General features: G+C 65.2%; 1 protein-coding gene across 1 annotated transcript; it reads right to left on the bottom strand.

Moving 5' to 3' along the window:
• Positions 1-677: 677 nt before the first annotated feature.
• Positions 678-26,236, bottom strand: PIK3C2B (phosphatidylinositol-4-phosphate 3-kinase catalytic subunit type 2 beta). The gene is made up of 33 exons (XM_075442922.1): positions 26,006-26,236; positions 15,281-16,264; positions 13,647-13,747; positions 13,370-13,524; positions 13,081-13,201; positions 10,892-11,003; positions 10,705-10,784; positions 10,561-10,624; positions 10,194-10,340; positions 9,869-9,902; positions 9,337-9,532; positions 8,268-8,390; positions 7,295-7,462; positions 7,001-7,112; positions 6,771-6,913; positions 5,983-6,171; positions 5,760-5,853; positions 5,143-5,237; positions 4,886-5,066; positions 4,686-4,793; positions 4,507-4,599; positions 4,264-4,393; positions 3,852-3,988; positions 3,555-3,724; positions 3,224-3,380; positions 3,019-3,128; positions 2,694-2,895; positions 2,438-2,562; positions 2,243-2,360; positions 1,968-2,049; positions 1,760-1,866; positions 1,542-1,670; positions 678-1,464 (listed from the first exon to the last, which is right to left on the bottom strand). Exons 2-33 carry the CDS (start codon positions 16,190-16,192, stop codon positions 1,276-1,278), a joined length of 4,884 nt encoding a protein of 1,627 aa, XP_075299037.1. The 5' UTR covers positions 16,193-16,264; positions 26,006-26,236; the 3' UTR covers positions 678-1,275.

Below are 26,236 nucleotides of genomic sequence, written 5' to 3'. Positions count from 1 at the left end.
GGTCCGCGGGGTAACAGTGGCCCGGGGATGATTAACCGGGGAGACGAGCTGGAGGGGGCCGGGGTCCTCGGGAGTGTCTGCGGTGCCCGGGGGAGCCGCGTCCCCGTGCCCCCAGGACTCAGCCTCCTGGGCCCTGCGATGGGCAGAGGTGCGGGTGGAGGTAGAGGCAGATATGCAGGCAGATGTGTGGGCAGAGGTGCGGGCAACGTGCAGGCAGATGTGCAGGCAGAGGTGAAGGCAGATGTGTGGGCAGAGGTTAGGGCAGATGTGCAGGCAGACATGCGGGCAGAGGTGCAGGCAGAGGTGAAGGCAGATTTGTGGACAACGTGCAGGCAGATGTGCAGAGGTGCAGGCAGAGGTGAATGCAGATGTGCTGGCAGAGGTGCAGACAGATGTGCACGCAGAGGTCGGGGCAGATGTCCGGGCAGATGTGCAGGCAGACTTGCGGGCAGATATGCAGGCAGATGTGTGGGCAGAGGTGAAGGCAGATGTGCGGGCAGAGGTTGGGGCAGACATGCAGACAGATGTGCAGGCAGAGGTGCAGGCAGATGCCCGGGCAGGGCCCCCAGCCGCCCCGCGCGCGCCATCCCCTTCTCACGCCACCGTGGTCCAGGCAGGAGGGTCCCGGCCGCCGGCGGAGCCGGGCTGCTCCCCCCGCCGCCGCCTCCCGCTAGACGCAGTATTTAAAACTTTTAATATAAAGGTTAAGGTCGTTATTCTCGATCCTGAGAAACATTTCGTCCGTTTACGGAGCTCTCGCTGTAAACAAAGCACCACAGGCACCAAGCCCGCACCCCGGCGCAGGCGTCCCCGGCTCCGGGGCCGGATGGCGGGCGAGGAACGGGGCACGGGGACGGGGAGGGTGGCCGGTGGGTCGGCCACCTAGGACCCGGCACCACGCACGGCCCCGCCACGTCGCTCTCCTTGGGGAGCGAATTCCCCGGGATGGGAATCGCCCGGCTCAGGGCAGGCAGCTCCCGGCTGGAGGTGCACCCCGGGGCGAAGCCAACCTCCGCGACGCCTCCCCTCTCCTCTCCGCCCCGCTGCCCGGCCGCGCGCTATTTGTTATTAAAAAAAAAAAAAATTAAAATACAGATATCCCAAAGGAAGAACCACCCGCCCCGAAGCACCCACCGCTCCTCCCTGCCCCTCCCTCCCCGCGTTGCTCCCTTGACACAAGGTAAACTTCAAAAAGAAGACGCCCGGTCCCTGTAGGCGCATCCCGGGACGGGCAGGGCCGCGGTACTGTGGGTCCCCAGCCCCGGCGGTGGGACCTCAGAGGGTGCCGTGGCCGCGGGATCCCAGGGCGAACCAGCCCATCTTCTCCTGCGCCAGGTCCAGGTCCCGCAGGCGGATGCCCACCTCCCCGAGGAGGATGTTCTCCCAGAAGCCTTCCTCGCTCAGCACGCTCAGGCGCAGCTCCCGCTGCTGCAGGTCTCCCCTGGGGATGCCGTCGTAGACCAGCTGCGGGGCAGAACGGGGCAGACCCTCAGCCACGGACCCCCCCCAGACCCCCCCAGCGCCAGCCCCACCCCACGTACCATCTCGTTGTAGGTGGGGTTGCAGGTTTTTCGGGCCACTTTGGTTTTCCTCTTGGTTGTTTTTTGGGGGTCGGGCAGCAGGTAGGTCTTGACGTAGGGATCGGGGTCATTGCCATCCTGCAATGGTGGCTGTGGGGCAGAGCCGGGGGACACCCCGTGAGCACAGCAGCGGGGCGGACCCCCACCCTGCCACCCCCCCCCGGGCACCGCGCACCTACCAGCCCCCGGATGTGCATCACCATGATGAAGAGCTTGTTGTTCTTGTAGGAGATGGAGAGCTTCACCTCCCCGCCGACCTTCCCCAGGGGCCGAGCCCACGTGGCGTCTGCAGAGGAGGAGAGGAGGGGGCGTGGGTGGGACGGGAGCCCCCCGCCATCGCCCCGCGCGCTGCCAGCCAGCTGCCAGCACTGCCGCCAGCCCCCCTACCTGCCGGCTTCGGGGTCGGGTTGGTGCCAGCCGCCTTCTCGTCCCGGGGCAGAGGGTGGAAGAAGGTGTAGATGAGGTCGCACTGCGGGGCGAGGAGGTGACGTTAGCGGTGACGGTGGTGACCGCGTCCCCCCGCTGTTTGGGACCGATGCTTTACACGGTGCGCTGGCCCCCGAGCACCTTCCCACCTCGCCAGCATCCCCAGCACCATCCCCACCTCTGGGGAGGCAGAAGACCCCTCCTCTGCCCCGCCGGGACCCCCCCCAGCTCCACACCTCTGCCACCTCAGGGGCCGCGTGGATGAGGTGCCAGATGTAGCCGTTCAGCTCCTCCTTCCGCCGCTCGGCCACCGCTTCGCCCCGTGACCGCCCGATGACGAACCTGCTGGGGAAGCTGCGGGGACGGAGACTCAGCAACGCCCGGCGGGTGGCGGGGAGCCCCTGGGGGTCCATGGGGGTCTGCGGGGGTACCTGGGCAGCAGCGAGGAGGGGAAGAGGAGGCGCAGCTTGTTGTGCAGCTCCTGGAACTCCTCGAAGGTGCGTTGCACGAAGGTCACCTCGCCCGGGCTCTCCCGCTGCACCTTCACCACGTAGGTCTGCAGAGAGCGGGGGCTGTGACACGGGATGGGGAACCCAGGTGCCCCAAGCCCACATGGGGCCGGGGAGGAGCATCGGGACAGAACCACACAAGCTGTCCCTTCGCCTGTCCCCAACTGTCCCCACTCACGTAGCCCTTGCTGGGGTTGAAGACCCTCTCATGGCGGCAGAGGAAGACGTCACGGATCCGGCCGGACGTCTTGATGGTGTGCATGCGGGGAGCGAAGGAGAGGGTCGGGCGGGCGTCAGAGCCCGTGAACTTCATCTGCGCCAGGTTGTGGATGAAGAAGTTGAGCTTGGTGGCCACACTGCCCAGGCTGGACTCGATCAACCTGCAACGAGGCCACCACGTGTTCAGCACAGAGGAACCCATCAGCGTGTCGAGCTGTGCCCAGGTCTTCCTCCATGGGCTTCCTCCATCCCCTCCTGCCCCATCACCCACCCATGTCCTCTACCTGGTGAAGTAGGTGGTGGCATCAGCATCAGAGTCCTGCGGCCTCAAGGCATCATAGACATACTTGAGGTCCTCCAAGTCGGAGAGCTCAGGGATGCCGCAGGACAGCATCTAGGGGGCAAGGCAGGGGGTGAGGGCAGGCGGGGGGAGGAGGACCCCTCTGCCATGCCCTGGAGGGGACAGGTCCGTGCCCCCCCAGCTCTCACCAGCCCCAACAGGTTGAGGAAGAGGTGGGTGTGCTTGCGGATCAGGTTGTAGGCCTGGCAGCACAGGTCGACGAAGTCGTGGAAGCGGCTGGAGGGCTTGTCCCCCCCGTTGATGACGTACGCCATGTCTGAAGTGAAGACGAACGGCGCCCGGTCCCTGCACCGGGGAAGCAGGGACAGAAAGTGAGCACGGCTTGGGGTCACCCACCACCGGGACCACAACATGAGATTCCACTCTGTGAAATCAGGGTGGACCCTGATGCTGAAGAGCCGCAGCCCCGCAGGGACGAGCCCAGGCGAAGGGGAAGGGGATGCCGGAGGCGTTTCTCACCTCTTGATGTTGCCGAACATCTGCGCGTGGCCCAGGAACCTGCCGAAGTCGATGTGAAACATGTGGCCGGTGGTCTTGAGCATGATGTTGTCATTGTGCCGGTCGCAGATCCCCAGCACGTAGGTGGCCACGCAGCAGCCAGCACAGGAGTAGATGAAGTTCTCCACGGCCTGCGAGGAGGGAGGGAGGGATGGAGCCACCAGGCAAGGAGAAAGGCTGGACGTGTTGGGAAGTGACAGGTCTTGTCCCTGGAGAGGGTGGCATGAGGAGCAGGGACCCTGCCAGGCTCCTCCTCACCTTCTCGTACTCATCCTCCTCGGGATTGTGCTTCTGCAGCCAGTCTGCCAGCGGCCGGTCTTTGAAGGAGCCTGTCACACCGTGCTCCACCTGGATTTTCCGTAGGGTCTCGGCATTGGGGATCATCTCCACCATACCTGGCAGCGTGGACAACAGGGTAAGACCCATCCATCCCACCCGGAGGCCACCAAGACCCCAGCCCCTTTGCCACCAACCCAGCCGTCACCACTGCGTGACAGCCTGCAAAGCCGCGTTCCTACAGACGGGCTGGTGGGAGCAGATCCAAAGGGATCACAACTACCCACAGCAGCTCCTCTCTAGCCAAGCTCCAGGAGCTCCTGTGCCATCACCAGCCCAAAAGCATCATGCCCGGGGGCCCGATGCCGCTGGGGACACCCCAATGCCGAGTTACCTCGCCCGCGGCCAGTGGAGAAGCAGCGGAAGATGACCATGCGCATGTCCAGCCCCTCCTGCACCCAGATCTTGTTCATGATCCGGATCATCTGCAGCGTCAGCATGTCCTGCCGCAGGTCATCGCCGCACTGCGAGCCGCAGGGGCAGAGCCGTCAGAGCCGGGGGGCAAAGCCGAGCCAGCCCCACGCAGGCTGGGGCAGCCGTGCCGGGGGTTTGGGCATCGCCGGGAGGACGGGCTCACCTTGAAGATGACTCGGATGTTCTCCCCGAGGGGATCAACGTTCTGGAAGGAGAGCTTCAGGGGGACAGCGTTGGAGTTGAAATAGGAGCAGTCCTGCCACGGGGAGGAAGGCGCAGCCCGTCAGGGCGAGCTGGGTGTGGGCAGAGGAGCCCCTTGATGCCCCCGGCTCCGGTACTCACCCGCGGCACGATCCCCTTCACCAGCAGGCTGGGGCTGAGCGGCAGCCGGCACGACCCGTTCGCCTTGAAGAACTGCTTCACGTCCTCCAGCCCCTCGCGGAGGATGCCCTGCGGGGTGGCCATGGGACAGGGTGGGCACGGGACGAGGTAGGCATGGGACGGGGGGCTAAGATGCAGCCTGGCACCCCCCTGGCACCCACCTGGCGTGCGGACGGGGCGGCATCCCGCACTTGCTGGGCCAGCCTGGCCAGCGTGTTGACGAGCAGGCACTGCCGGTCAAACTCCTCCCGCAGCCCCTTCCCGCAGCAGCAGAGCAGAGCTGCCAGCAGGTACTGGTAGCGGATGCTGAACTGGGAGTCCTTGAGGCCGTCCTTCAGCAGCCTGCTCGGAGCAGGGACACGCGAGGTCAGGCGAGCCCCCGTGTCCCCCATGCCGCTCCCAGCCCCCGCAAACCCACCAGAAGAAGTAGTGGGTGATCTTCAGGTCGCAGATTGCTCTCTTCATGAGGAAGCGAACCAGTGGGCTGTCCAGGTAGCACTCGTACTTCAGGGCCTGGAGAGGGGACAGGTTTGCAGCACAACGGGAGCAGCATGCACCCCATGCCACATCCCGGTCCCACATTGCACCCCATGCCACCTCCTGGTCCCACTATGCACCCCACGCCATGTCCCAGTCCCACAATGCATCCCATGCCACCTCCTGGTCCCACCACGCACGCCATGCCACATCCTGGACCCACCATATACCCCTGCCACGTCCCTGTCCCACCATGCATCCCATGCCACCTCCTGGTCCCACCATATACCCCTGCCACATCCCTGTCCCACCATGCACCCCATGCCACCTCCTGGTCCCACCATGCACCCCATGCCACATCCTGGACCCACCATGTATGCCATGCCACATCCCAGTCCCACAATGCATCCCATGCCACCTCCTGGTCCTACCACGCACCCTATGCCACGTCCCAGTCCCACCACGCACCCCATGCCACCTCCAGGTCCAACTACGCACGCCATGCCACCTCCTGGTCTCACCACACACCCCATACCACATCCCGGTCCCACCACACACCTGGACCAGCTGGGGCAGGTAGTCCAGCAGCTCGGTGTCGGAGATGGAGTCGATCCACTGCACGGCCGTCCTCCTCACCTCCTGGTCCGGGAACCTGCGGCCGGGACAGGCGTCCCAGGGACAGCATCCTCAGCATCACCCCCCCATTCCCACTGCTGCACGGGGAGGGGACCGGTGCCCGAGCCTGCGTCCCAGTGGCACCCACACCCCACCCGTGGCTTACGTGGCGTGCAGAAGCCCCAGGGCATCTTGGTGGCTCATGTAGGTCCACTGGCTGAGCAGGGCGTAGATGTCGGGCAGGCAGGCCCACTCCCAGCTGGGCGCGCTGGCCAGCAGCATGGGCAGGGCGCCGGGCGCCGCGTGGCAGTAGTACCGCTTCTCCCACAGCCGCTTGCGGTCGGCGTCCATCAGCCTACGGCAGCGGGGGGACGGGGGGGCACGGCTCAGGCTCGAGGCAACAGAGGGGACGGCATGGCTGGGGATGGGGCATCCCGTCCCTACACTGCGCCCCGTTCCCCAGGGGACAGCCAGGACCCGAGCACCCGTGCACAGGGGTGACCGAGCTGCTGTCCCCCTGCCCGGGGACCGCCGTGCCGGCCGGGCTGGCCGTGCCCTCCAGCCATTTTTTGCAAGGAGCGTCAGCGCCGTCCTGCGCAGCAGATCCCGGTGCAGCTGCCGACATCTGATCCTCCCGTTTCCAGCCAGCGCCGGAGGGCTCCGGCCGGCTCGGCCACACCGGGCTGGACGAGGGGCCGGGCAGCCGTCCCCACTGGGGGGGATGTGGCTCGAGAGACCCTCCCCAGAGAGGGGCAGCCGGCGAGAGCAGAGCGCAGGAGGACTGAGCACCGGCAGCTCTGACAGATGCCAGGCTCCATCCTCACCCCGAGCCGCTGGCGGCCAGAGGCAGGGTCGGACCCTCAGATCCCCCCTGTGCGTGCTGGGACAGCGCTGGGGGTGTATCAGCAGAGACCCCCAGGCAGGGTGACGCCATCCCCACGCCGGGTTGCTTACCAGTAGAGTGATTTCTTCTGCATCGCCTCCCGCAGCTTGCGCTGGTCCTCCTCCCCCAGGCTGCCGAACTCGTACTTGGGGCTGAACCCGGCTGCCAGCGGGCTGGTGAACTTCACCTCGAAGGCGGAGGTGGGGAAGTCGATCTGGGGCAGAGGCAGAGGGTGAGCGGGGTCCGCACGTGGGGCTCGGGGCGTGTGTGTCTCCTGGGACCCCCCGCCGCAAGGCTGTACCTGCAGGATGACGCTGTCGGGCTGGTGGAAGTTGGGGGCACTCGACCTGGCTCTGGAGTTGTCTTGGGTCGCAGGCCACAAGCCCAGGAGCTTTCGCCCACAGGTCAGGACCCTGGAGGAGAAGGAGGGGTGAGAGCCTGGCATGGGGAGTTGGTCTGCTGGGGCAGGAGGGTGGCACCGCCGCAGCGATGCTGTCCCCTTGCTGAGCTGAGGCGCTGGGGACCCTCCTGCCACACTCCGGGGACGCCGGCACGGTCCCTCGCTGCGCCCATCGCAGCAGGACACCCCACGTACTGCCTGAAGTTGAAGAGGGGGGTGGTCACCCAGCCCAAGGCTTCGGGGACCCGCCGCTGCTTGTTGGCGTCGGAGGAGCTCCCCGGGGGCGGGACGGGCACGGCGAAGAGCGTGACGCTGAGCAGCGTCTCCCGCGGCAGACGGTTCACCTGGACGGGGAAGCAGATCCTGCAAGAGAGGGATGGGTGCTGTCAGCGGCACCGAGCCCCCCACCCTGGGATGCCAAGCGTGCCCCAGGAAAACCCGGCTCAAGAGACGCCTTTGCTGCTGGCATTGGGCTGCCCCGGCATGGGATGGAGGTCCCACATCATGGGCAGACACCCATGGGAGGCAGCCGGTTTCGGGGAGAGCCAGCTGCTTGTGTAGCCCCATCCTCTCCCAGAACCAGGGAGCCCCGCTGCTCTCTGTCCCGGGAAGGTGACCGCAGGGCATGGGGGCTGCTGTGGGGGGCCCCCACCTTACACTGACCTCGTCCCGTGGCTGCGTGGGACCCCGGGGCTGAGGCTCCGGCTCCTCTCCGACGCTCCCGGGGAGCCCAGGGTGGCAGCTACACCCCCCCCACGGGTGGGCACGGGCGGGGGATTGCCCCTCGGAGGGGACGGGCACGACTCCGTTCCCCACCGGCCGCTCGGCGCCTGTCCTTGGGGGGCACCGGCGCCTTCTAAAATTATCCCGTCCCATCCCCACCTCCCCGGGCCACTGCCAATGCCAGGCGTGGCGAGGGCTCGGCACGGCCGCCCCGCCTGCTCCCGGCGTTATTTTTGGAGCAGATCTCCTTTCCCGGGGGCAGACATGCAGGTCCAGGGAGCGCGGGGCTGGCACTGGGGCTATTCCTGGGGATGACACGAGAGCTTCCGACACCCAAAAAGCAGGGAGAGGCACAGAGAGGAGCCGCTGGAGCAGGGGAGGAGGAGGAGGAAGAGGATGGCACCAGGGACCCCCTGCCTGCCCCGTGGACAGGGCGCTGCCTTACTGCTGGTCCCATATGATGAGGTGGAAGAGGTATTTGTAGACATGGGCCTTCTTGGTGAGCAGGGGGTTGCACAGCTCCTTGCCGCCATGGCTGAGGGAGCAGGAGAGGTAGAAATCTTCGTAGCTGCAAGGGGAGCAGAGGGAGCTGTGAGCTGGGGGGGGGAAGGGGGGCTTTGCCTGGGGCAGGGGAGCCAGCACCCAGGGGTTCACCCCACCATGGGGCAAACCCTGCCTCAGCGGGGTGGGGAGGATGGAGGTGCTGCCCAGGCTGGGCTCGGGAAGGGGGCTGCACCAGGGAGGGGGTGCAGAACCAGCAGCCCCCGTCCCCATCGCCATATGCCACTGCGCATACCATCACACAGGGGGCTGCCGGGGCGGGGGGGAGCCCTGCCATGTGGCAGGTGCCGAGCGACAATCCGGGGAGGGCTGCGGGGCGCCGGAGGTCAGGGGATGCCGGCATTTCCCAGGCTACCCGCTTTGTTCGGAGCCAGTCACCAAGGGGAATACATTAAGGACAGGACAAAGGCGAGGGGTCCCCGGCGGGGTGGCTGCTGCCGATGCCGCTGCCTCGCACGCCCTCCCCGTGGCCGGCTCCTGCTGCCCGCCCGGAGCCCCGCCGGCCCCTGGCGCAGGGACGAAAACGGGTACGGGCACCGCGGCACCCAACAAAGGAGCACGCTGCCGATGTGGGGCGAGGGCAGCCCGGCCCCGCTGCACCAGGGCCATCTGTCACATCCCCGGGGAGGCAGCGAGCCCCGGAGCGACGCTGCAGCCCCGGGGATTCGTGGGGTTGGGATGGGAGAGCACGGTAGAGCCCGTCGCACCCGCTCGCGCCCAGAGGCTCCGGCATCAGCTGGCTCTGAGTGTCCCTCACCACCCGCCGAGCACCAGCATCCCCATACCCCTGCCCTTTGGGAGGCTTGGGGCGGGTTAGCTCTTATTCCCTCCATGCCTGCTGAATATCTGGGACAGGGACACCCTCCTCAGTGACCCAGGAGAGGGATTTAACACGGGTGTGAGCCCCAGGATGGGCAGGCAGAGGCTGAGCAAGGCCAGGCAGCTGCCCTTACCTGGCAGCCCAGGTGATGGGGATGCGGTGGGTGGCATAGACGGTGAAGGAGAGCGGGCAGGAGAGCAGGCGAGCCTCCTGCGCCACGCCGTGCTCCCGGCTCCCGTGCACGGCCGTCTGGAAGTCGGCGTTGAAGGTGCTGCAGTAGAGCTCAACCAGGTTGAGGATGGCGGCCGTCAGGCTCTCCACAATCCTCTCTGCAGGGGAGGGGGGACAGGGGTGAGACGGGGCGGCTGCTGGCCCCGCTGCCCCTGTGGCGTCCCTCTGGGCGGGGGTCGGGGTGCTGGAGGGACCCCAGGGATGGACCTCGGGCTGGTCTCCCCGGGGACAAAGTGGGCGAGAGGGAGAATTTCAGGCTTCCCACTTTGCTGAGTTCATGGGGAGGAATAACAGCCATTGCCTCCAGAAACCCTCTTTTCTTAACCAGAACAGTTTCAAACACATTTTTGGCCTTAATAACTGAGGAGGAGGGGTTTGAAGATTAAAAGCACCAAGAACTTGAGCCCAGAAGGGGAGGAGGAGAACAGAAATACCTCGATTTTCCCTCTTGGCCAGAACATTTGGATCCTGTTGAGGAAAAAAGAAACCACAAGAGCAACATCAGAATCGGCCCCGCGCTGTCGGCGGGGAGCAGCTCGCCAAGGCAGCCGCTTGACGCAACCAGCCCGGGCTCCTCGGCTGCCGGAGCAGGCAGCACGGCCAGGCAGCTGCCTGCTCCCAGCTATTGAGGAATTTTCCACGTGGTACGGCGGGAGGAAGGAGGGAAAGAAGTCAGATGTGAGAATGTGCTTCCCCTCTGCACCTCCCAGCTGAGCGCCCCAGTCCCGCACCCCCAGGGACCAGGGACCCATCACTGACCTTCTGGATTTTGGGCTGCATGCGGGAGGGGCAGGGGGGCATCTGGTTGAGGGCGGCCGTGATCTCCTGGGACTCCACGGCAGCCAGGGCGTTGCAGATGGCCATGACCGACTGGATCACCCGTTCTGCCTTCAGCGGGAAGTCGCCCTGGGGGGCAGAGAGGGGGGCTGACGCAGGACCCCTGGGCAGCTGAGGTCCATACTCCATGCATGGGGAGGTGCACCAGCCCCTGCCTCAGTTTCCCCTCCTTTCACACCTTTCCCTTTCTCTGATGCACCTTCAGAGCCCCGTAACGAAAAGAGGAAAGAGTCCATAGCAAATCAGACAAGGTGACCCCAAAAATGCCCCCTCCGTCCCTGGTGCTCACCTCGGCTGCCAGGAAAGCATCCACTTCGTTGTGGAAGGTGTCGAAGAGGAGACTCAGGGCCTGTCTGGGAGACAGAGAGCAGAGCTCAGCCCCGGCCGGGCGGGCACCCAGTGCAGGAGGCCGGTCCCGCCGTGTCCCCTCTACCTGCTGATGGTCTGCTTGATGGGTCTCTCCTGGAGGTGGATGTAGTGGTTGAGGGTGGAGGGGCTCTGGTCATCGTTTGCCTGGAGATGGAGAGATGCTGTGCCGCAGCTCGGCTGCAGACGGGTGCTCCCGCAGCAGGGAGGTGGCAGGGCCATCCCCGCGCTGTCCCCCGCACCCGGGCACCCACCGTCCGGGCCAGCTCGCTGCGCACCCCCTTCCTCTTCATCAGCTGCAGGCGGATGTCGATGTCGAACTTCCGGCAGTGCTGGATGTACTCGTGGCTGCCCAGCGCGTGCTTGCTGCGGGGACGGAGACCGCACGCTGAGCCCGTGGCCCCTCTCCATCCCACCCCACACCCCAAAATTCAACCCGCGATGCCCCATCCCAGCGTCCCGTGGCCAGGCAGCGTTGGCTGGCGCTCGGCTGCAGCTGCCTCGCCCGCAAACGGACGTTCATGGCACCACACCGCTTGTGCTAGGAAACCCGAAGAATAAGCTATTGTCTTCTCTCCTTCCCCTACACCCTGCAAAAAGCTGTGCCCAGCCCAGCCGGGACGGCGGAGCAGGAGCGGGCGTGGAGGAGCCCGTCATGCCTGGACCTGCCTGCTGACGCGTGGGAAGCGTGGACCCGAGGAGCCGGAGGATGCTCCGGCTGACAGCGGGACCGGGGTGAGCCCCGGAGCAGGGGGTGACAGCCTGGTCCCACCGTGCCCACCAGCACAGGCACTCCCCCCAGAGCAGGACTGGCAGAGCTTGCCGTCCAGACCCACTTTCCTTGCTGGCTGCGGGGGAGAAGGAGCTGATTCAGCCCTGGCCGGCGCGGCAGAGCCACGGGTGCCAAGGGGGTGTGGGAGGCTGCAGGGGACAGGGACAGTCTGATCAGTGCGTGGCCACCAGTGCCACGTCCTGCCCCGTGGCTGGGACGATGGGCAAGACGAGTGTGGGGAAGGGGCTGCACGGAGCCTTGCCTGCAGCAACGCACCCGCAGCGCCGGCATCCTGCGCACCCCTGCACGGGAGAGGAGCTCAGGCTGGTGTGCAGGGCTCGAGGGCCCGACCGGCTCCGCAGGGAGGGTTTTGGCACTTACAGCATCTCCTCCACCACGGGGAAGATGTGGAAAGAAAAGACCGGCGACAAAAGGGCTTTATGTCCCAGGGCTCTCTCAAAGGTCCTTTGAGGGCCCCGGGAGATACGGCAGTGCCTGCCTGCACCAGCTCCCGGGGAAACGCTCGCCGGGGACGGGCTGTCCCGCTCCGCACCCAGGATGCCGCTCCCTGCCATAAAAGCAGGAGGCTCATCCCTTTGGGAAATGCCCTCCAAGCTACAGCTGGGTGCTCCCTGGTAGCCCCGAGCCGCCCAGGGCAGAGGTTTGCTGTACGGGGCAGATGTACGGGCACGCTGCCGCACCCAGGGCTAGTCAGCAGCTTGCTGTGTGCGAGGACGTACGCACACACGTGCACACACGTGCACACACGTGCACCGGGCTGCTCAGCAGCAGCAGGGCTCAGCATCGACGGGAAGAACCGCTTCAGCCGGCCGTGCCGGGCAGGCAGGAGCCGGGGCTGGGCTCCGCTCGCCCTCTGTACGGATGCTGCGCAGGCTCTCCTGGGCTGAGCAATTCCCAGTCGCCCCTTTGGGGCCCAAACCGGCAGCTCCCGGAGGCCATGGCAAAGCTCCCGCAGATTTCCCGCGGCGGGGCCAGGCCCAGGGCAGGTCTCCAGCAGCGGGAGCTGGCTGGCTGCACCGAGCCGTCGGGAAGGACGGCGTGTGCCCGTGGCACGTGTGGCTGCTGCAGCTTCCTCTGCAGAGAGCTCTCCCGAGCTGCCGGACCCCCAGACCCCTCTGGGAACGCAGCCTTCCTCCGGGAAAGGCAGCATGGCGGGGAGGGATCTGGGCAGGTCTTGGTCCCCATCGCCCATCCCTGGCTCCGCAGCCGAGGGAGCCCACTGCAGCCGTGATGCTCCCGTGCCCCCCACACCCGCTCCCCCCGACACGTCCCTTCTCCACCTTCTCCTGCAATTTAAACAGGGAGAAGCTGGGCTCTGCTGCTCCGCTCGCTGACATGGCTGTTATTAATACTCCTCCAAAGAGCTTTTTTGGCAGCTCCCTGGTTTTCAGGCCTGTCTCCAGGCGCGCCAGGGTCAGCGTGATGGATACCCCGCCACCGGGAAAGATGCTCCCAACATGCTGGTTTTGGCAAGATCATCGCCGTGGCTCGGGAGGCAGGAAACCAAGCGGAGAGGCTCCCGCTGTGCTGACCGAGATCAGCCCTGACCTCCCATCACACCCAGCCGAGGCCACGCACGGGGCAAGCCCGGCCGAGCGCGTGAGCCCCAGGATGACTGCGTTGCGTCATCCCCCCTGCCACAACACTCACTTCTGCAGGAACTCCTCCAAACCACAGATCTTCAGCACGAAGTCCTCGACGTCGACGGCGTGCAGCTCATCGTGCGTGTAGCACAGCGCCTGGTAGATCAGCAGGTCCACAGTGGAGGAGCCTGCGGGGAGAAGCAGCAGCATCCTGAGCCCCGGGGATGGTGGGAACCCCCCCCAGATCCTCCACCCCGGTGTTGCTGGGGTCTGTCCCCACTTCATATCACCCCGGGTTCCCCAGAGCTTGCTGCAAGGGGAGACGGGCGAGCGGCCGCGTCGCACGGGACACTTACAGTCGCAGGTGAAGGTGAGGGGTTCCCGCAGGCTGTCACACAGCACCGTCACCTTCAGGCTGACGCCGTGGCCCAGCTGCTCGGGGCTGAGGTTGACGGCACTCCACACCACGCCGGTGAGGGAATAGTCCTCGGTGCTGTAGCCAGATCGCAGCCTGCGGAGGCAGGGACAGGTCAGAGATGCTGCCTTGCTCTGGGTTTTTGCCCCACCGCCCCAAAAAATGCCTGTTTTGGGGCATTTTGCAGTGGGATGCTCCAGCCCCGGCCAGGTACTCACACGTCGAGCATGTGGCAGAAAGCAGCCACCTCCTCATCCCGCTCCTCAGAGACTTCGAAGAGCTCGTAGCCGTTGGTGAAGGAGTGCGGCCGGGGGGCAACCTACAGGGTAGAGCACAAGCCCGTCAGCCGGCTGCAGCGTCCCTGGGGGCTCCAGCCCACCGCCCGCCTGGGACGGGTTTGCCAGATCCCCCCGTCAGAGCACCAGGCACCGAGAGCCTTTGCTGGCCCCGGCGTTGCTGCGGCCGGGGGAAAGGCAGCTCTGCAGCGGCGCAGGGGGACCTGGACCAGCACGGGAGGGGTTGGGGCCGGGCAGGCACCCGCTGCAGGACGCATCACCCACATCTCCACCAGCACCTTCCCCATGGCTGGGAGAAGGGAGCCCCGAGGTTTTGCTGCCCCAGCCCCCAAAACTGGCCGTGTCCAGGTTGTTTCCAAAAGCTTCCCCAGTGGAGATGAGGGATGGGCAGAGACGGACCCGAGGACGCTGTGGGACAGGCAGGGACTGTCCCCACGCTACCGAGGTGCTGCAGCAGAGCCCTGCCCGCGCCCGGCCCCGCACATCGGTCTCCCACCGCGCCGCCGTGCCAGGCTCCCCCCGCACCCGGGGGTCCCCGGGCCTCCGTTGCTCTTTCCCAGCGAACAATGGCCCCACTGTCAGAGCAATTAACCCAGCCAGAGCTAATGGGAGGCAGAGAAAGGCAGAGAACACAGCAGCCGCTAAAGACAATTTTAATGCTCTTTTATAATTGGTTTCTGACACCGAGAAAGCCGAGAGTGACTTACGCAGCCAAGCAGTCCCTAGCTGCATCCCTCGCTCCCTGGGGAGGGGGGACCCTGCAAGGAAGGCGACTTCTCCCGTTATTTATCTCCTCCTCTTGCTGGAGGTGGGATGAGCCGTGGCTTTGTCCCTGCAACGGGCACCCTGGCAGGGACAGGGGGACCTGACAGCCCCAGGAGAGGGACGGCGACAGCGCCAGCAGCCCCCCAGTGCCTCCGAGTGCGGAGGGGAGATACCCCGCTCGCTGCCCTATGGAGGGAAGAAGGGAGCTGGGATCGGAAAGGAGGTCGCGAGCCGAACAGGAAAGCGATCGCCCAGCTCTCGGGAGGAGACTCCCGGCTCTTTCCGGAGGATCTTGTGACGTTTCGTGAGCTGGCAGGACACGAGCCCGCTGCAAACCACCTGCAGCGTGGCCTCCGGAGCTGGCAGCGCTTGCTTGCATCCCCAGGATGCTGGGGGGTGACAGCAATGGCCAGGGTCAGCCCCAGCGGTTTCCGGGCACGAGGGTGCGGAGACGAGGCAGCGCTCGGGACGGCTGTGCCCAGAGCATCCCGCCTGCTCGGGTGGGACGTGTCCTTCTGCTTGGCTTCCCAGCCCTGGTTCACCCACCCCAGAGGGTTTTGGCCACAGCTACGGGATCCCGCGCCCCTCAGGGAGCTGCGCAATCTGGGAAGCTCTTACCAACCCCCGGGGACGGGGTCTCAGGGCGCGGACACCTCTGACCGTGATGCACCGACAAGGCTCTGAGAGCCCCGGTGATGGGACAAGTAAAACCAACCCGAAGCGAAGGAAACGCAGCAAAGTCACCAAGTTCCCGGCTCCACTTCCAAGACAGCAAGAGAAAAGCCTCTTACCGGATCGACGGAGATCCTGCGGTTCTTGTTCAGTGCCAGATTCTTCCGGTTGCCGAAGCGGGAGACGTATGTCCGTGGTGGGACCTGGGGGGGCATGGTCTTGCTCCGTGCCACCGGCTTGCCGCTCGATTCCTTCTCGAAGATGCTCCTGCCCTCCTTCCAGCCGCGAGCAGCCTCCCGCAGCACCTCCGACTCGTAGGTGGACTTCAGGTTGAGGCAGGTGATGGCGTCGTTGATGCCGCCGTAGTCAGCGATGCCGTAGGGGTCCTCCTCGGAGATGCGGCGGCCGAGCAGCTTGCTGTGAGCCCGCTCCTGGGCTGCTGAGAACATGTTGATGTCCCTGGGCTGGGGTCCTTTGGAGGGTGGGGGGGACCCCTTCCCCGAGCGCTGGCTCCCCTCCGGGGAGCTCCAGAGGGGGTGCCGGGGGGGCAGCGGGGGCGGCGAGAGTTTTTTGGGGGAGCTGTCCCCGCCGTCGTGGGGCGAGGTGCCGTTGAGGGGCTCCCCGAGGAAGTCCCCCCCTGACCCCTCAAAGATGTACAAGTAGTCCTCAGCCAAGGGTCCCTTCAGCCAGGGCTGGGGGTCCGGCCGGGGGGGACTGGGGCCCGGGGGATGTCCGGGCGTGGGGGGACCCTCGGGTGCCACTGGGACGTTGCAGCTGAGTGTGGGGTCGGAGCCGGAGAGTCCACGTGCCGCTTTGATGCCGGCGCAGCCGTTCCTCTCGGCGGGCTCGTCCCAGGAGATGAGGGGCCGCTCTCCCCGCTGCTTGGCCCGGCTCTCCTCCTTGTCCTGCCGCAGGCGGGAGAGCGCGTCGTACTCCATCTGCAGAGCCTCCGCCAGCGCCAGCTCCTTCCGGCTGATCCCCACCGACTCCAGCGACTGCCAGTGCTCCCCATCGCCGCGCGTGGCGGACATCGCTCTGGGGACCAGGACCTCCGCTTCCCGGGCTCAGGGGTCAGGAGAAAGGCATGCTGCACCGCCGGCCACCTGGGAAAGGCAAGGGTTAACGGCTGGGCAGGCGGACGAGGGTCCTGCCTGTGGTACAGCCCTTCCTCTCTGCGATGGAAAAGAGGAAACGTTCGGCGGCTCAGAAACGCTGGGTTAAATAAAGAAATTGCTGCTGCCCGCCCACCCCAGAGCTCCACGGCCACTGGGCAGGCAGGGCTGGTTGGCCCAGCAGCAGCTGCCGGGGCTATTGCTGGAGCCCGACGTATTTCCCCGAGGACAAAATAATATTTCTCCGAGGATAAATTAAGAAGCAGAGTGGGGAGGGCAGCGAGGCCAGCGCCTGCAGCTGGGGTTGACTCAACCCGCAAGCTCGCTGCCATGGGGAGCCTGCCCCGGCACAGGCTTCGCCGCGGTGCCGATGCTCCAGCGACGTACCCAGGACACGGCTCTGAGACGCCTTGCTCGTCTTGGAACCACCACAGCTTTGAGAAAAAGACAGCCTCCGCAGCAAAACTAGGGCTTTTTGAAGCAGAAAGGAAAAGATGAGAGAGAAGGGAAAGGGAAGGACAAGCTGGGGTGCTGCCCGCCTCGCCCCCACCGTGCCCGCCGAGGAAGAGGATGCTCAGCTTGCAGCAGCCCGGGCAGCGAGGCACCAACCTCCCGCGGCCGGTCCCGAGGGATTTATCCGGCAGCACACTGCTCTCTCCCTGTCTGAGAGCCGTGGTGTCCTGTCCCCAAACCCCGCTTCAGCAGCGGGAACTGCACATGGCGCGGGACAGCTGGGAGCGCTCGCTGCTCACCAGCTCACATTCACAGAAGCACAGAATCCCAGAATCACAGAATGGTTGGGGTTGGCAGGGCCCTCTGTGGGTCACCCAGTCCAACCCCCTGCCCAAGCAGGGTCACCCACAGCAGGCTGCACAGCACCGCGGCCAGGCGGGGCTGGAATATCTCCAGAGAAGGAGACTCCACAGCCTCCCTGGGCAGCCTGGGCCAGGGCTCCGTCACCCTCAGAGGGAAGAAGTTCTTCCTCGGGTTCAGCTGGAGCTTCCTCGGCTTCAGTTTGTGCCCGTTGCCCTTTGTCCTGTCGCTGGGCACCACTGGAAAGAGTCTGGCCCCGTCCTCCTGACACCCACCCTGAAGATATTGATCGGCATTTCTAAGGTCCCCTCTCAGCCTTCTCTTCTCCAGGCTGAACAAGCCCAGCTCCCTCAGCCTCTCCTCGTAGGAGAGATGCTCCAGCCCCCTCATCATCCTCGTAGCCCTGTGCTGGACTCTCATTCCCATTCCCCAGCACCGACCAGTCTGGGCTGCTTCAGCAAGAAAGAAACGGGGGCACGGCGATGGGGACGCGGGCATCACGCTCTGCTCTAATGACCACTGGCAGCCCCAGCCCCCTCGGACGGACCCGTGGGTCCCTCCGAGCCTCCCCGCAGTGCCCAGCACCGCACAGCCTCCAAACCCAGCTTTTTGCAGGATTCAACTGCATGAGCAGAGGCAAAACAGCCGGGCTGGAAACCGCTCCCTGGCCCCCGACCAAAGCCCGCGGAGGGCGGTGACCGCAGCGGGGGGGGCTCTGCTCTGCCCAGCCAGCACCACGCTCCCCGGGGAAGGATGTTTCACCTCCTCTTCCTTTCCTAGCAAAATAAATAACGAAGTGGATGTTAAACAGAAAAGTGGAGCAAGCCCGCAGACCCTGGAGATGGCCAGCACTCGAAACCTCTGGAGCTGAGAGGCAGCGGAGTGTTTTCGGGCTCTGGCCAGGGCTGGCTCACGAGCCTCAGCACCGGGAGGACACCGGACCTCCGCTGCCAGCCCACCCCGGGCTCTCCCCTGCCTGCTCTGACCCCTGGCAATGGAGGAGCCCGTCTGTGCCCCCCACACCCCACCCCACAGCATCGGGAAACCACCTCCAGCCCGGGCTATGCAGGCGACCACGCTCCTCCGGCACACAGCGCCCGGTGAGCATCACCATCGTCACCAGCTGGTCCTCGCCGTCCCCTCCCTGCCCGGTCGCCAATTATCACCCGCAGCAGCCCCCAGACACATCACCCCCTCCCCACCCGCAAACGGGCCCTCCTGACCCCGGGACCAGATGGCTGCTAATTAGCCCGGCCCCGGTTTCGCCTGCTGCAAACCCGCTCCCTGCGAGCGAGGCGGGTTGGACCCCCCCACCGGCACGGGTCTCCTCTCGGCCCCCCAGCACCAGGCTGGCCAGGCACCTTGCTCAGCCGGCTTCTTTGTGCTGTCGAACTGGAAAAATGGCTTCAGAGGGGATGGGCTGTAAACGTTCCCTTCCCCGGCATTTTGGACCCTGCTGGCAGCCGTGGGCTTTTCCCGGAAAAATAGAAATCCCAAAAGCTGGCAGTCCTGGGCTTCTGGAAGCTGAACAAAGAAAAATCTGCTTTTAACCCAAAAGCAATAAAATCAAACCGATTTTTGTGGCTGACAAAGCCACAAACCCGTTCTCGTCTCCAAGAGAAGCATCTGCATCTTGCTGACGTTTTGAGCAGAGAAACGCTCCCGCCCGGTCGAGCCGGAGCTCCCGCCTGTGCCGGTGGGCTGCAGCCGGACCCGCGCCGGAGCAGCAACCCCAAACCCCATCCTGCCTCTGCCGCGAGCCGGGCGGGCACCGTCGGAGCAGCCGGGACACAGGGATGGGGATGGGGAGGCAGGCTCAGCCCGTGCTTGGCACAGCAGCCTCGTGGTGCCAACACCAGCTGGAGAAAAGCCATGCAGGAGGGGGCTGCGTGCAACCCGGGGGACGTCACCTCAGCTGGGGACACCACACGTGTCCCCGAGCAGCCGGCTCAGCCCCTTCCCTCGCGAGCCAGCGCGGCAGCTGGACCAAGGCGACGCAAACGTACATGGAAGAGCCCCAGCCTCTCCCAGTTGCCCTCCCAGTCCTCGGTCGGGGGCAGGACCGATGCTTCACCAGCACCTCCCGCTGCAGGCTCCTGCTCCCGGGGGTTTGGGACCTGTTACAAAAATTACCCGGGACTGCACGGTTAGGTCTCAGCACGAGAATTCTGAATTCTGAATTCCAGAGGAGCAGAGGCAAGCAGATTTTTTTCCTCTTTAAAATACTACTACTACTAACACAGGGATAATTTTCTGACTTTAAATTTCCTGGCGTACGCCACGGTCACGTCAGCCTCAGGAGACCCATCCAGCTTGGGATCCCACCTTTCGGAGAAACGCTTCCCCGCACTGAGTTACTGCTGCCGCAGCGCACGGCTCGGCCGGAGGCGCGCGGGAGGGAGAACCACTCATCCACTGGAAACCCTTTGTGTAAGCCCCAAATTATGGTTTAACACAACTTTCTTCACAGTTTGCACCAGCACAGCCTCATAGCAGTGATTGCAGCCGCACAGGGAGCCACGTGCCGGCACCACATCCACAGAATCCCGGCACGGCAGGGGTTGGCAGTGACCTCTGTGGGTCACCCAGCCCAACCCCCTGCCCAAGCAGGGTCACCCAGAGCAGGCTGCACAGCACCGCGGCCAGGCGGGGCTGGAATATCTCCAGAGAAGGAGACTCCACAGCCTCCCTGGGCAGCCTGGGCCAGGGCTCCGTCACCCTCAGAGGGAAGAAGTTCTTCCTCATCTGCAGCTGGAGCTTCCTCTGCTTCAGTTTGTGCCCGTTGCCCCTTGTCCTGTCGCTGGGCACCACTGGAAAGAGTCTGGCCCTGTCCTCCTGACACCCACCCTGCAGATATTTAGAGGCATTTCTAAGGTCCCCTCTCAGCCTTCTCTTCTCCAGGCTGAACAAGCCCAGCTCCCTCAGCCTCTCCTCGTAGGAGAGATGCTCCAGGCCCCTCATCATCCTCGTAGCCCTCCGCTGGACTCTCTCCAGCAGCTCCTCATCTTTCTTGAAGTGGGGAGCCCAGAACTGGACACAGCACTGCAGATGGGGCATACCCCACCAGCAACCACTGCCCTGTCCGGAATGGCCGCACCGGCAGAGCACAGGGCCGTATCCCCGGTGATGTGCTGCCAGGGTGCACCAAGCCAACCTCCTCTCGGGCACAGCCCTCGAGAACACCAGTGCTGAGACCGAAACGCAGCCGAATCGGCTTCAAATCCTCTTTCAGGAAGCTCTTGCATTTTGAAACACGATTCCAGAGCATCACGGCTCCTTGTCCAACACCCCCCCGGGCTCCGCGCACCCTGGGGCACCCTCCAGGGATGGGAGGCTTGGGGTGAGGCTTTCACACCTGCATGAGCCGGATCCCGTAGAGTTTATTTTTCAAATACCACAACGGCCAGATCCACCCAGGAGCAGCCAGGTCCCCCCCCATGAGGGCTCCGGGCTCCACCAGCCCCCTCAAAACCCCTCCACGCCAGCCGGTCCCGTTCTGCGGTGGCTCTCGGGGACAGCCTCTCTGCAGGGCTTTAGGGCAAAGGATGGCTCTCCCTGTCCCCACTCCCAGCATCGGTGGGACGGGGGTGGACTATCCCAGCCCTGGTGCAAAGGTTGGGAGGAGGGTGAGGAGGATGAGGGGAGGGGATCTGAGGGGAGCTCAGCACCGCCTGCAGCCACCCCACGCCTGCTCCTGCTCCCCGCATCTGAGCAGCACCTGCTCGGCGTGGGGAGGGACGAGGGAAGCCGAGCAGAAAATTGTCCTGTGGGACCCCGCAGCCAGCCCTGCCTCCCCATGCCTGGGGATGGGAGCCCGGGGCAGAGCCACCTCGGCCGACGGGGACTCACTGTGCACCCCCGGATCTCTCCATCCATCCATCCATCCATCCATCCATCCATCCCTCCCTCCATCCCTCCCTTCCCCCTCATAGGCAGCTGCATCGGAGCAGATAGAAACGTCCGAAGCATCTGGGAAGCCATCAAACATCTGAGGGCGAGGAAGCAAAGCCAGCCCCGGCGGGGCACCTCCCCGGGGTGTGGGAGCCGAGGATGGAGGTTATGCCTATCAGGGGAGACAATTCACGCCCATTTATAATCCGGCGGAGGGAGGAGTGGCTGTGAGAAGGATAAAGCATCAGCCTTCACCTCTGGGGCTGCGGGTCCATCCATCCATCCCGCCGGTCCTGCGGAACGGGGCGAGCTGCCGCGTTCCCAGCCGCCGGAGCAGCCCCTGCCTTGGGGACATGGAGCCTGCTCCCGGCTGCGTCCCCAGCCACACGGCCATCGCTCCCGCCGCGAGCCACAGCACGTCGTGGGGTGACAAAGCTCCCCGGACACACTGGACCCCAGGACTGCCCTCCAGCAGCAGGGATGCTCCCACACCTGCGAGGCAGAGCTCGCCCCATGGAGCTGGTGGCAAGGGGAGGGCAGGTTCCCCGGGCCCCCCGCCAGTTCCAGCACCCCCCAGAGCAGGTGGGACCCAGCCCCCCCTGATCCAGAAGAAACACTCTGGTCTCAATTCTCCTCTTCCCCTCCAAAAAGAGAAGGAAGTGGGGCCTTTGGGGACCTCCCGGGCAACGTCACGACCAAGGAAAGCCTTTTGGGTGGGTCTCCAGGTGGTGTTTTGACACAGGCAAAATGCAGGATTTTCATCCCAGTTTGGAACTGGTGGTCCAGGAAAGAAACCTGGTCCCAAAGGTCACTGAAAAACGAAACTGAAACCCAGAGCGTTTCACTCCTGGAGCCACACCAAGCACTGCTGAAACACCACCCATCAACCCAAAAACCCAGCAAAACCAATGCTTCCAACAGCGAAAGCTGCCGGATTTCCACCCCGGAACTGCTCCCAGCATTTTCAGGCAATTCTATTTGTTTTCCCCACTTTGCAAACAAAAAGCTGAACTCAAAAAGCCGAGGGGCTGCGCAGAGGAGTTTCCAGAGGGGGCTCGGAGCTGTCGCCAGCGTTTCTCGGCAGCGTGGTAGGAAGGGCCCGGACCTTGTCCACGTCCCCAGCATCTGTCCTCGCAGCCGGGGCCCCTGCGCCAGGCTCCGGCCTCGCTTCACCCCCCGGGAGCTGCCCTCACCTTGGGCTGGGCACGACGGACACGGCTCCTTCCAGGGACCCCGAAGCCTCCCCTCGCCAGCGCAGATGCGACGCGCAGACGTGCAGGATCCGGACAGTTCGTTCTGTGCAGCAAAACCAAACCAGGCAGCTGCCGTCCCGCACACACCGAGCTGAGCAAACGCTCTGAAAACAGCCCGTGCCACTCGCTTCCAACCTGTCGCTTTATGGCAGGAGGAGTTTCTTCCTCTTCAAGCCAACACGTCTCCTGTTAATAGCAGAGCAAAGTCCAGTCCGGTCCAAGCTCTCCGGAGGAGGCAGGATGTGAAGCTGGCCGATGCTAAAGGCTCTTCCATAATTTTTCTACGTATTTCCACCTTCGGGAGGAAATCCTGTCCCGGGAAGGTGGGTCGGGTTTGGGACGGGAAAGCCCCCGACTCGGGGCAGCCGTAGGAGGGAGCTCTGCAGAGGCACCACTGAGAGCCCCGTGTGTGGGAGCCGAGCCCGCAGTGGGGACAACTGAGGGGACAACGGGGTGTCCCAGCTGGGCATGAGGCAGGAGGCAGCGTGGGTGGGGGGACGTCAGGGCCCCCCCTTTGCAGCGAGGTGCGACAGCCACATGCTCAGCTGCACAGGAGATGCTGAACCTCACCCCGCACCTGCGAAGCGATGGGGACGCGGCGAGGAGCGAGGGTGGGACCCTTCTGCAAAGCCACCCACCCCAGCGTTCCCACGCGGCAGCTCTGGGCCCCACAGCGACGACGATGACGGGGCCAAGACACCCCGCGCCTCCTCCGCTTCCCGGTCTGACCCGCGGTCAGACTTTCCGAATTACTCAACTCTCGCTGCTCCAGCACCCAGCACCCATCCCCAGGGCCCGGTTTTCTCGGCGCTCGGCCCCCCTGGGGGATGCTGGCGGCTCGGCTCCTATGCAAATCTCGGCTTCCTCTGCGGCGTGGCTGGCTGCACGACGGCGCGGGCGTACACGCACCCAGCTGCGCAGCCATCCCGCGGGCACAGCCTGCACGGGGGGCTCAGCGAGGCAAGGGGGGGCTGGAGCCCTACAGACACTCAGGACCTGCTGCAGAGCAGCTCTGCGGAGAGGGACCTGGGTGTCCTGGTGGACGACAGGTTGACCAGTGTGCCCTGGCTGCCAAGAAGGTGAGTGGTCTCCTGGGGTGCATCAAGAGGAGTGTGGCCAGCAGGTCGAGGGAGGTTCTCCTCCCCCTCTGCTCTGCCCTGGTGAGGCCCCATCTGCAGTGCTGTGTCCAGTTCTGGGCTCCCCATTTCCAGAAAGATGAGGAGCTACTGGAGAGAGTCCAGCGGAGGGCTACGAGGATGATGAGGGGACTGAAGCATCTCTCCTACGAGGAGAGGCTGAGGGAGCTGGGCTTGTTCAGCCTGGAGGAGAGAAGGCTGAGAGGCGACCTTAGAAATGCCTCTAAATATCTGCAGGGTGGGTGTCAGGAGGACGGGGCCAGACTCTTTCCAGTGGTGCCCAGTGACAGGACAAGGGGCAACGGGCACAAACTGAAGCAGAGGAAGTTCCAGCTGAACATGAGGAAGAACTTCTTCCCTCTGAGGGTGACGGAGCCCTGGCCCAGGCTGCCCAGGGAGGCTGTGGAGTCTCCTTCTCTGGAGATATTCCAGCCCCGCCTGGCCGCGGTGCTGTGCAGCCTGCTGTGGGTGACCCTGCTTGGGCAGGGGGTTGGGCTGGGTGACCCACAGAGGTCCCTTCCAGCCCCGACCATTCTGTGATTCTGTGACAGCCCAGCAATGTAAAGCACAACACCTCGCCAGCCTCGGCACATCCCGCTGCGCCAGCCCAGGGGAAGAGTCCTGCGTGCACGGCCGAGCTGGGTTGGGTTGGCAAGCGGCAGCGCGCTGCCCTCCCTGCCCTCCGCCCACCCAGCTGTCCGGGTGAGCCCCAAGGGACCGATCCCGCCGCCGTATCTGTGCCACACACTCCTCAGGGCTGGTCCCTGCTGCCACAGGGTTCTTCCCAGCCCAGATGCCCCTGCAGCAGGGTGCACAGAGGATGTGCAGCAGTCGGGGTGCACCCCCCTGCCCACAGCAGCCTGTTGGGGTGCAGGGGGGCTGGCCGGCCCCAGTCTGCAGTGGGAACCGACTCCTTGGGCTGCTCAGCCCCGCTCTGCCCACAGCAGTGATGTGCCGTGGGAGCAAGCGGCAGCCCAAGGAACGCACCGCAGGCACGCACCGGACACACGCACCTCCTCCAGAGCACCTGACACGCAGGGAAACGCCTCACTCGGGATGGGGCCGTGGATGCTGCTGCGGCTACAATCCCGCGGTCCCTCCCCACGGCTCAGGACCCCCAGCCACGCACACCCCTGCATCCAGGTGATGCTTGCACACACGCACCGAGCACCCGCTTCCACGGCAGCGGGCAGTGAGGGCCGGCACCCGGCTGCATGGCTCCCTGCCCTTGGCATTTCAGAGGGAGCTCCTGGGGCGAGGCGGCTCGCCGGGGCGGTTACCCCGGGAGAGCAGGGTGCCCCATTTCCCTGGCAGGTTCCCCTCACCCCACAGCTCCCCGCTACGGGAGGAAAAGATTGATTTTTCTGACCACGCTGGTGCTAGTTCACCCCAGACCCAGATCCTGCGAACAATTATGTTCGTGCTTGGCCTTAGAGACACGAATAGCTGCGGTTAAGTCAATCTCTCTCCTCCGCTTAGGGGTAATAGCTTGCATATCTCTGGAGTTTACTGTTAAACACGGGCACGAGCGTCTCTGCGAGCTCAGGAGCCGCCGCACCGCAGAAGCGCAGGGAGCATCGCAGCTCGCCGCAGCACGCCCAGCATCCTCGGCAGCGCCTTCTGCGCCCCACGCACCCTGCCCAGCGCCCACGCCCACGACCCTGGCGTTGGCGGGACCCTTCCCAGCAGCATGTGAGCCATCCCTGTCCCTATCCCCATCCCTGTCCCTGTCCCTATCCCCATCCCTGTCCCTGTCCCCATCCCTGTCCCGGCGGGGGGACTCTGACACGACGGCAAAGCGCAGGACCCCCAGCCCTGCCTCCCCACTTCGCTGACGGGCAACTTTGCAATCTGACGGGGAGCGTTTCATCGTTCTGCTCGTAAAAATAACCCAGCTCCCCCCCCCCCACCCCCGACAGTGCATTTCAAGCGCCCCAGCCCCGCACCGCGCCCCAGGGGGGCAGCGCCCCGGACCCCCCCACCAGCCGCCCCCGTTCTGGGGCTTTCTGGGGGGTCTTCAGTCCTGGAAAAACACAAGGTTGGGGCTGGAGCTCTGGGGGAGCGACCCCCGGCAGCCCCTTGCGCGACTGCTTGGAGCTCCCACACCCCGCCAGGAGGTGAAATTATTTATATATATATATATATGTTTATCTTTTTTTGAGGGGGGAAAGCCTGGACCGAGCCGCTCATTGGAGGAGCTCCCACCGCCCCCCCCCGGCCCCCTGCTCCCCCCGGGGCGCGGCCCTACCTGCTCCGAGCAGGCTGCGGCGGCGGCGGAAGGAGGAGGAGGACGAGGAGGAGGAGGAGGAGGAGGAGAAGGAGGAGGAGGAGGAGGAGGAGGGAGCACGGCGGTGGACAATGGAGGGGCGAAGCGCGGCGCGGGGCCATCTCCCGGCCACCCGCCGCATTGCACGGGGCTGAGCCCCCCCTCAGCCCCCGGTGCCCCCCTGGATTCCCCCCCTGCGTGTCCGTGGGACGCTTCCAGCTCCCTCCACGAAGCCCCTGGGAGTCCCCCCACGGACGCTCCCCCCCCCCCGCATCCCCCCATCCGCGGCGGGGGGCGATGGGCCCCCTCCACCTCCCCAAAACGCTGCAGCCCCATCCCCGAGGGCACCCCCGGGGTCCCCATCAGCACCCACCTCCCACTGCTTTCCACGGGGCTGGTACCTCCAGGGGTGCAGGTGTTCCTCCGGGGAGCTGCGGGAGGGTGCTGAGACCACCCATAGCACCCCGCTGAGGGTGTCCTGAGGGCGGGGTGCTCGTGCCAGCCCCCCACAGCCCCCCGGGTCGGTGGGGACATGCTCCTGCCCGCAGCAGCCAGCCCCCGGGCTCGGGGGAGAGCAGGGGCAGAAGCGGCTGCGGAAGAACGT

This window comes from Opisthocomus hoazin, chromosome 25 (genome assembly GCF_030867145.1).
Source record: "Opisthocomus hoazin isolate bOpiHoa1 chromosome 25, bOpiHoa1.hap1, whole genome shotgun sequence".
NCBI lineage: Eukaryota > Metazoa > Chordata > Aves > Opisthocomiformes > Opisthocomidae > Opisthocomus > Opisthocomus hoazin.
This window is presented reverse-complemented; position numbering and strand designations above follow the sequence as displayed.

Excerpts from the sequence above, each read along its gene's own strand:
- PIK3C2B (XM_075442922.1), bottom strand. The coding sequence starts at position 16,192 with ATGTCCGCCACGCGCGGCGATGGGGAGCACTGGCAGTCGCTGGAGTCG. Across the intron at positions 7,113-7,294 it reads CCCCTCTTCAACTTCAGGCA|GGTCCTGACCTGTGGGCGAA; the intron begins GTACGTGGGGTG and ends CTTCTCCTCCAG. Across the intron at positions 1,867-1,967 it reads CCCGACCCCGAAGCCGGCAG|ACGCCACGTGGGCTCGGCCC; the intron begins GTAGGGGGGCTG and ends CCTCCTCTGCAG.